The following is a 10414-nucleotide window of genomic DNA, read 5'->3' as shown; positions in this document are numbered from 1 at the left end:
TACATATACATATACATATACATATACATATACATATACCTATACATATACATATACATATACATATACATAACTTTGAATATGTATATAGGAAACTATGTCCACAGTTGTGTGGAAGCCTGAGTTTTTTTCTCGCATTCATCTGGAAACCTCTATTTCTACTGGTTTTTATAGGCAAAGACAAGGTCGTGTTTCTGACTGAAGAGGACAACGACGAGTTATTACAACAGAGCAGTGCCGTGCTAGAAGCAGATGATGGCGTTGAGGAGGTCGATCCTGATGTAAGTCATCAACTGTGCGTGTGACATAGGCGATGTGCACGTGCATGTCGAATGCTACGTCCACTTCCTGCTTCACCATTATTTTGTTGCAATTGAGAGCTACAGCCTGCGGACACGCGGTGTTTTAAATATACAAACAGCGAGGGGTGTTCTAGTCAACTGAGTTGATTTTGTGGTGTCGGTGTCGCGAGTATTCCACTCTGCTTCTCTCGCATGTTGTTGTAGCTGCGCGCACTCGTGTCTTTGACGCCTTGGTATAGCCGTATGTGTGATGATTGTGCATCCCAGCACGCCACTAGTGGTTCCACTCCATGGTTGTCGTTTTGTTCCACCGCACACATAGATATTGATCGCGTTGCAGTGCTCGCACGAGGTAGTGCCTGATACTATACGTTGTATAGGGCGGATTAGTTGTGTGCGGCTGTTACATGGAGTATGTATAGTAGGATATGTTATACTTCTGTGAGTGTACGGGTTTATGTGCACGCCAACACTGGATCTCTGCTCCCATGCCTTGCTTCCTATAAGCTAAGCCATTGCGCAGTGGTGCGGTGTTAGTCTTCTCTGGGTGTGGGGCATTGGCCTATCAAATTGTTATCATTTTTATAATGTTGTACTGTCAAATGTCTACTCAGGAGTCTTGGGTAGGACCTGCGCACAAGGAAAACTAATACGCGCTTTCGGCGTGTGGCTGGAAGTACAGTTAGCAATCGGTTGGGGGGGGGTGATGATGCTTCGAAACCAATTGTCGGGATCACAGAGGCATTTTTATCTGGGTGCTGAACTATGATACTTACTGGTGCACTGATTATTCCGTATACACAATAGGACCAGCGTACGGCTATTGGACCGGATGGCGAGATAGACTGGGACTGTCCGTGTTTGAAGGGCATGGCACATGGTATGTCGAGTGTTATATCTGCAAACTGATAGGCAAACATCTTCAGAATGTGGCGATTTGGTATTGTGTATGTATATTCATGGACCATTCTTGAGTTTGTTAAGACCCAATTTATAGCATTCAAAGTGATTAGGTGGCTTCCTTGGCCGTGTTTGTGCGCAATGAATAATAAACAATGTACGGCTATCGCTGTTCATACTTTCTCGAGCGAGTGTCCGAGTCTATCCAATAGGTAGGAGGGCTTTGTTTTGTACCTGTTTGTCCTCTCTGTGAGTGCGTGGTACATTCCATCGACTCTATGAGCATGTTCATATATATATTGTCGCCATTTTACCGAGGCTGCCTGCAATACACATGAACGCAGGCGCCGCCGAGTTCGACTATCCTAGTATGTTTTACGCCAGATATCCAATTTTGTACGGCGATTTGCCTAGATGGGCATCACCCCGTTATTGTGCCCTAAAACCCATTTGAACCAATTTGAAGTAGTCCATACTATCGCTATCACTATTAGTCTCGTGAACCACCAGTAATATTTCACCCAGTGCTAGAGACTTGTCTGTACTCAATGCGAACACGTGCCGCTCCCTACAGGCACTTGCGGACAAGAATTCAGGGACGCCTTTTCGTGTTTTGCCAAGAGTGAAGCCGAACCGAAGGGCATGGACTGTGTGGATGCCTTTGAGTTGATGCAGGGTTGTATAAAGGCACATCCGGTATGCGTTACGTGTGGTCTTGCACATTGGGGCTCGGAAATCGTTCAATAGATTGTACGGGAGGGTCCTCGGGTTTTTCTTCTACCCAGAAAACGGCTACGTTAGTCGTTGCTGAAGTGCGTGAATCTCCATAGCAACCCGCAAGAGTTTGTGCTGTATGATCGCGAGATATAGTCATGGATGGAACGTATCGCGTCTGTGGCTACTAGTGCCTTTACGACAGTCTAGGGCCGAATTGGAATTGTATTTTTTTCCGTGCTCAGTTATATTCGTTCAGATATTCTACGGATGGTCAGTTATAGTGACACACACATACACGTGTCTGATATACAGACATACAGACATATACACTAAACGTATTCGTCTATGCAATTGATTGTTTATATTCCCATACCTATATGCACCTGCGAGTATATGTACATGTAAAGCTTGTATATTTTTGCATCTTATAGATTCAAGTCAAATACGAGTGGCACTCTAGTCTATGCGTGATCGATCTCTCGCCTGCCCGAGCGTACTACTTGTGTACAGTTTACAGTGTTTTTTAACCCAATTCTGAACCGGCTATGTACTATTCACGTTCGTGTATGCTCTGAAAGAACTGGACCACAAAGACCCAAAATAAACAGGACATGAATATATATTTTCTATATCCGATTGCTTTCTTGCTATCACAAGTTTGGTACTAAATAGCATCGTCTTTATCCTACACCCCAACTCTGTGCAGGAGGAGTACGGACAGTACGACAGAGATAATGACGACGATGATTTGGACGAGCAAGTGGGAGCAGAAGGCGCGGCTGCTCCCAGCACAGAGACAAAGGCAGAGGAAACACCCGTAGAGTCTAAACAATAGTACAGTAATGATAGGGGTGGTATACCAAGTGAAGGCCTTTTCTTAATGTGGGGATGGATGCGAAGAATCGCAATCGTCCTCGCCAAGGTCGATATCATTAGTAGGTGGGTGTATGGAATGGATTGCATTGGAGTGATGGCCCCTCCAAGTGAAAGATAATATAGTAAAGCTCACAGTAACAGACAGTGTGAGACGGAAGAGAAGAGGTCGTGCTTAAGTATAATAAAACGACCGCTTTTGCAACACGCATACGATGACGGTGCACGGTTTTGCGTATCTACTCTATCTGATCTTTTTAATCCCAACAAAAGTAACTGGATCTCGCAATATAGCTACACATATGCGTTTATGCTGTAGTGGACTGTAATTGTCAGCTAAGCTTATGTAGTCGTTCTGAAAAGGTGGCGACTCGGGAAAAAAATAATATACTGCACTGTAGGAGTGCGCTATATATTGAACTACATAGCCGTACTACTTCCGTCAGTCAGCAGCAGTACATCGCACAAACACCCACTCTCAACGTCCACCGGTACTGTGTCAGCCATATCATGTGTATACCTGTAGTATTGCAGAAATGTCCACAGTCTATCCGTAGCAATTTAAGATATTCACAGCTCCTATATCCACAGCTTTCACTTGTTCGCAGTAGTCTGGTGCGCTTTTGCTGCGATCAGAAGGGTCATTTACTCGTTGCCGACCCGTGTCATTAGCAGTTGAAGATGTTTAAAGTGTCAATTGTGCAGTACAAAGTGTCCTTAGCAATCGAGCGTTGTACCTACTTTGGCGATGACCGCCGTCTATAGCAATCGCAGGTATCTAGCTCTCAATAGTGTTATGCGCTGTTGGTAAGCGGTTGGTGGATTGGTCGTCCCTCACCGACGTCATGGTAGCGAACTGTCTGTAGTCGCAGAGACGTTGCACAGAGGCACTTTTCTGTCGATGACCAGCCCCACTATGGCTACTCAACCCGAGAGTCCGTTGCTATGGCATTTAATTCCAGTTCGCGGATGACCAGCCCCACTATGGCTACTCAACCCGAGAGTCCGTTGCTACGGCATTTCATTCCAGATCGCTGATGACCAGCCCCACTATGGCTAATCAACCCGAGAGTCCGTTGCTATGGCATTTCATTCCAGTTCCCAGCAATGCGAGGCTATTCAGAGCGATATAATTTTCGTAGTGTTTCGCGCCAATCAAAGCGATGGAAGAATGTGACTGTTTGCATTGCCCCCTGCTATCCATAGCGATCGAAGGTGGCTGTACAGCCTCTACTCGCAGCATTACATGCGTGCTATCCATGGCGATATAGGAGAAGCCGCCTATTTTAACTACCCCGTGCGATGGCTATCCATAGCGATAGAAGAAGTCGATGATCTGCACCAACCCGTGCTATTCATAGCGATAGGAGGAGTGATAGCGTCATACTGAGAGTATGTTGGACTGTTGTACACCCTACTCACAGCATTACATGCTATCCATGGCGTTATAGAAGAAGCCGCCTATTTTAACTAACCCATGCGATGGCTATCCATAGCGATAGAAGAAGTCGATGACCTGCACCAACCCGTGCTATTCATAGCGATTGGAGGTGTGGTAGCCCCATCCCGAGAGCCCCGTGGTGGTTCGGCCCAGGTGCTGCACAATGGACTTGCGCATGGCATACACGGTGACATCCTTCTCGTGGGCGAAGCGATCAATGCGCTGTGGAGGAGTGTGAGGATGTGCAGAGCAATTGGTGTGAATGATTGGTGTGCATAAGCGGTAGGCAGTATAATTGGTGTACTTAAGCGGTAGGCAGGACGATTGGTGTGCTTAAGCGGTAGGGTGTACCTACTTCGGAGAAGTGGTAAGGTGTATGCATACGGTTTACGACCGCCGTGATAAGTAGCCCGAAAACGGGATCATCTGATACTAACTGATTGTTGTGAGGGGGGGGGAGAAAACCAGCACACACGCACACACGCACACACACGCAAACACACTGGCACGCTGGCAAGGAAACAGTGAATGTAATGGACGTTTGTAGTCAAGAGAACTCGGCAGATTGCAAGCGCTTGACCTGCAGACAGGGTGAACGATGGTTGCTACTAGCGTCTCAAAGAGCAAACCCGGAATGCACAAACAAACACTGTGAAGAACGCTTTATCGCACGCCTAGTTCACCAACAGCGACCCATGCGCTGACACACAGTGGGTCAAAGTGGTGGAGGTCAATAGCTGAATATATCAACCGGAGCACGAGACCTAGACGCGCAGGTAGAGTGACCAGTGGTTGTAGCTAGAGGTACTTACCGAACGGCCGTGGTATGTACAGACACTGTGAGCACGTGTACTCGACACGTTTATGAAACAAATGGCGGCTCACACGCTGGTACAAGGACAGCAAGCACAAGGGTGGTATATAGTCAACAGACTTACCAGGACGGCAAGTATGTAGTCACATGACATACCAAATCATAGGCCATAGACGCCCAGTCAGGGTGGCCGATGGTTGCCGCTAGGCTCTTAACGAGTGACCGTGGTATGTACAGACACTGTGAGCATGTGAACTGCCCTATGCGAATATCCACAGCATCGCTAAACCGTGAAGTAGTGAGCTCGGCAAAATCTACTACATAGCAATCTAGGAGGTATGTTGTGCTGCCACCCTTCTGTTCGATCCTGGGGGTGGGGTGGATAGAGGGCGATTGTTGGTGTGGAGTCATCGTATAGCATATAAGGTATAGACTTATACATACATACATACATACATACATACCTATCCACACACATACAACATACATACATACATACTTACATATATACATATATATATATATAAACATATGTATATATATATATATATAAATATATGCTTGACAGAGAGGTACATACATGAAAGCAAATCAAGATATAAAGAGCGCATGGTAGTACAAGCAGAATTCATGTACAGTATCATATTTGGCAGATGTGCAACATAATTGACTGTATTCAGAATTTTGGCGGATTTACAAACAATAGAACTATGGTCCAGGGGTTGTACATATGTGCCGGCAAGCGTACAATACGTTCATGCAACTGTAGTTCCGAACATCACGAGTATACTGGTAGTCTTCCTCCGTCGCATTACGTGGCTCATAAGACAACACAAGTTAGCTGAGCGAAGCTGAGCCAACACGGGCTTCCGCGCGATCAAGGCGCCATACCATGCGCATTCAAAAGGAAGTGCGGTACACCTGTTGTCAGCAGATACTTCGCAGGATACGTTCACCATAGGCTTACCATTCGCCATTGACGACAAATGAATAGCCCCTTGCCACCTGCGTGCACTCGTAAAAATCATCACTTAACTCCGTATAACGTGTACATGCACCTATACATGTAATATGAATTTAACAACACATACACCCAACTGTCCAAAACAGGTAATACAAATGAACAACACATACACCCAACCGTCCTATACATGTAATATGAATTTAACAACACATACACCCAACTGTACGTGGAAAAATCCGCTGAGCACATTGTCGACGCCATCCGTAGATACACCTTGCCCCGCTCTCACTCATGAACATACTTGTTGATAGCGTACTGTAGCCGCTTCATCGCATCACGCCCAACTTGCACGTCGTCTTCTAACACGAGCAGGCCACGATGGTTGCTATGGCCATGTAGCTGGAAATGTCTCAGCGCTCGCCCTGTGACAGCAGCATAATGAAAGGACGATAGATGTGAGTGTACCATGAAAGGACGATAGATGGGAGTGTACTATGAAAGGACGATAGATGTGAGTGTACTATGAAAGGACGATAGATGTGAGCGTATTATGAAAGGACGATAGATGTGAGTGTACTATGAAAGGACGATAGATGTGAGCGTATTATCAAAGGACGATAGATGTGAATGTATTATGAAAGGACGATAGATGGGAGTGTACTATGAAAGGACTATAGATGGGGAGTGTAATATGAAAGGACGATAGATGTGAGTGTACTATGAAAGGATGATAGATGTGAGTGTAAAATGAAGGGATGATAGATGGGAGTGTATTACGAATGGAAGACAAATGTGAGTCGCCTGGAATCATACATAATCTGGAGAGGTGAGGATCACCGGAAATGTATGAAATTCTATCCTTTATAAGTGCTAGCCTTCCAGCGGAGGGAATGGAACACCAATCTAGATGAATACGTGTACGTATACACACAATCCACATACGAATTATAGAGGTATATTTCTATTGTAAATTCGCTTCGATATTTAGAATGCACACATACACATATACCAACATATATCAACTACTACAATCACTAATTCAACATGGTAATGATTTGATCAACAGACAGCCTACCCAAACCATTAATACGCTCGACAGCACAACTCATCACCACAGCGTGGTCAGGCAAACGCTACACAAACATAACTATTTCGTAAACCCATCCCTCGAACGGACACGTCAATCATATCACTTCTAATTATAGTCATATCCGCATACCACGCCAATCACATCACTTCCAATTATAGCCATATCCTCATTCCACGCCAATCATATCACTTCCAATTATAGCCATATCGTCATACCACGCCAATCATATCATTTCCAACTATAGCCATATCCTCATACCACGCCAATCATATCACTTCCAATTATAGCCATATCCTCATACCACGCCAATCATATCACTTCCAATTATAGCCATATCCTCATACGCACACACTGAATCGCACCCCCAGATCAACCGTCAAGGCATCACCCCCTATCGCCTGTGAGGTCACTCAACAGCCCCTAACCGCGTCCTGTAGTTCCCCCCATCAAAGCACTCACCGTAATTGTATCGGCCGAGCACACGCCTACGCTGAGCCTCGTCTGCCTCTGCTTTCCCAACGGCTCCGATCTGAGCGCTGAACGACTCCTGCCACGGGTGGACGCGCACACGTGGCATGCCCTCCAGTGGGGCGTAGAAGGCATCAGCCGCCTGGTGCAGGGGCAGTGGGGGGTGTAGGTGTGGGTGTGGGTGTGAGTGTGGGTGTATAGGGTTTTTGGGTTTAGGGTTTGGTGTAGGTGCAGGTGTAGGTAGGGATAAGCAACATGCGCATAAGCGATGGGGTGTGTGGGGTGGAAAGCACCATATGTGTAGGTAGGTATATATGCACGTGGGAGCGGGGGTATGACTCATGGCGTGCGTGTAGGTACGATTATGTGCGTGAGATCTGATTGGTGGGCCAGTGGTAGTATATACACAATCTAAACACCTGGCAGGTGTGACACCATGGAATAGCTCGTGCCTGTTTTTGCCTAGTAGTTCCAGAACCGACTGGGTGAATGAATGCACGCATCTCCGAGTGTTCACTTATGGGTGCAGCTATGACACGCTGAGGCCAGAGTGCCAGGTACGCATGCAAGATAGTATCCGTACCACAGCAGCTTCTCCGAATGTGCATGTGATAGAGGTTACGCTTATCGCAGTGCGATCAGGGTGCAAAGTGGGCTGTACTACAGCCGGGTTATTACAATGGTCTAGAAGATACACACACATATGCTACAAAGGATCGAAATAGCAAACACCTGGGATTGACTGCCTATGCATGCACGGTTCACCAGCCAATCACATCCATGGGTTGTGAACGCAAAACGCATTGATGGTGCTAATTGGCATTCTTGCATATTCATATATACGTTATCATATTATTAATGAAAAAGTATACGCGCCTTTGTTCCTTCCTGATATATTCAGATGTTGTTTATGTGGACACAGTTAAACGATGTTGGTATACATATACTCACACTACTTAGCGTGCGCTGAGTGTGTACATCGTAGACAGAGATTGTAACCTAATCACTCATACAAAAGCAAATGTAGAGCTTTCACTTGCAGAATCGCGCTCAAACGCACGTATATAATACAGGTTACAAATAGCAATATATGCATCCGTTCATATACTGCTCGAAGTAGCGTACAAATATGTTCATTTATTTTTGTGCAAATCTAACTCAATTGAATATATATATCCAAGATCGCATAGAAATGCGACAAATGGCGGTAGAAACTCAACATAATGGCACAAACACACACGATAGACATCATCACAAGAATATATAAACACGCAATATAGTGTCATGAACAGATTACCATCCAAATAAATTAGACACAGACGCACAGACACGCAGCCACAGAAAAAAGACAGACACAGACATACAATATATATATATATATATATACTATATATATATATATATATATATATATATATATATATATATATATATATATATATATAGATTATACCTGTGTACGTATCGGGTATTATGCGCGTGTGTACAATCCTTCCCATATAAATTGAATACATATTTATCAACTAGTTTGTTAGGATAGAATCCTTACCTGTTGGGTACCGACGAAGAGATCTACCGGTGAACTCAGTGGGAGCGATGCGGACCCCAAAAATAGGGACGACAACGCATGGTACACGTTACTACCATTCCGAGGCACGCTCAAGATTGCTACTGCAAACTGGGCAGAATTGTCCACTTTGAAGATACTAGGACTGTCTAAAAACTTGTCTTTATTTCTAACGCCTCTGAGACCTCTATGGTCACTGATACCGGCTATGGGTTGAAGGTTTGCACTATCGCTATCTACGGTGTGTTGTATATTCTCGGCGTACTCAGGTCTGACGGGCCTTGTTCCATGCTGACGCACAAATATAGGAAACTGGTCTCTGTCTGGCGGAAGATATACCACACAGCAGAGTGCAGCCAATCCCAGTAGAAACACAGTACATATGGGTGGGCGCCTGCCTTTTATTTTATGCGAGGCACGTTTGAGCAACATTACTGTTACAGACCGTAGTCTTCAAAGACGCCCCACTTGTTTTTTCTAGACAACTCAAGGGGCCGGCGGATTACACTACCACAGCGAAAGCGAGGTGCTTCACAGCAAACTGGATTCACATGTCTGCCGATTACGTAAAGGACTCACTCTAGTCGTACCAGTACCCATGCACAACATCCCAAAAAACACACACACGATGTCAACAGATCTGTGTGTAAAATATCTATTCACTATTGAGAAACAGCCTACAATCAACAGAGGATATTGAATATGTTGTCAAGTTGAAACCCTATTACTATGTACTACAATACAGCACTGTACAGCCGTATGTTTTTGTTTTTAAAAAAAGAAGAAAACAAACTGAGTGAGTCACTCTCAGTCTCTCAGTCTGAGTCAGACTGTCACTCTCGTTATTAGTCGCCACTCGTTTTTTTCGTCAACAAACTTCGTCAGATTCAGTGACGTGTGAGTGAGATCAGGTCACCGAAGGAGTAATGAGGAGTAAATATGTTTTGTAAAGTAAAAGAAACAAAAAAGGGATTCCGTGAGTTTGTGACTATAAATATATTTTTAAATTATGCACTGTAAATATCTAAATATGAGGACTGCATGTATAATATACTAAAAATAGGCTGCTGAGACGAGACCTGCTGAGGCTGCTCACTGCTGGACCTGGAACAGTGGTAGGAGTGGGAGTCAGTGGGACTGTGGAGTGTTGCCTACCGTGGCTCTGAGTATGAGTCAGTTGCACTGTGCTCATGAGGATAATTAATAGTTTTCTATAAATAGATAGAAATTTCAAGAAAACATATTTTGTGGAATTTCTGAATCTGCTTTTACTTGATC

The 10414-nt window shown here is 44.8% G+C and overlaps 2 protein-coding genes across 2 annotated transcripts in view; one reads left to right on the top strand and one right to left on the bottom strand.

Annotated features, from left to right (window-relative positions):
• The window catches only part of SARC_04142 (hypothetical protein), a gene marked incomplete at both ends in the record, with an annotated part of 5960 nt that extends 3206 nt beyond the window's left edge, over window positions 1-2754 (top strand). The window contains 4 exons of the mRNA XM_014302034.1: window positions 175-281; window positions 1110-1182; window positions 1777-1898; window positions 2626-2754. Of these exons, the coding sequence (XP_014157509.1) occupies window positions 175-281; window positions 1110-1182; window positions 1777-1898; window positions 2626-2754 (431 nt within the window). The remainder of the gene's footprint in view (window positions 1-174; window positions 282-1109; window positions 1183-1776; window positions 1899-2625) is intronic.
• Window positions 2755-4010: 1256 nt separating this feature from the next.
• Window positions 4011-9568, bottom strand: SARC_04141 (hypothetical protein; the record flags this gene model as incomplete). Its single annotated transcript, XM_014302033.1, has 6 exons — window positions 4011-4128; window positions 4309-4455; window positions 5204-5414; window positions 6313-6433; window positions 7561-7711; window positions 9119-9568. The coding sequence occupies 5 exons, from the start codon at window positions 9566-9568 to the stop codon at window positions 4324-4326; spliced, it is 1065 nt and encodes a 354-aa protein (XP_014157508.1). The 3' UTR covers window positions 4011-4128; window positions 4309-4323.
• Between the last annotated feature and the right edge of the window lie 846 nt (window positions 9569-10414).

Source organism: Sphaeroforma arctica (assembly GCF_001186125.1).
Source record: "Sphaeroforma arctica JP610 unplaced genomic scaffold supercont1.224, whole genome shotgun sequence".
Taxonomy (NCBI): Eukaryota; class Ichthyosporea; order Ichthyophonida; genus Sphaeroforma; species Sphaeroforma arctica.
This window is presented reverse-complemented; position numbering and strand designations above follow the sequence as displayed.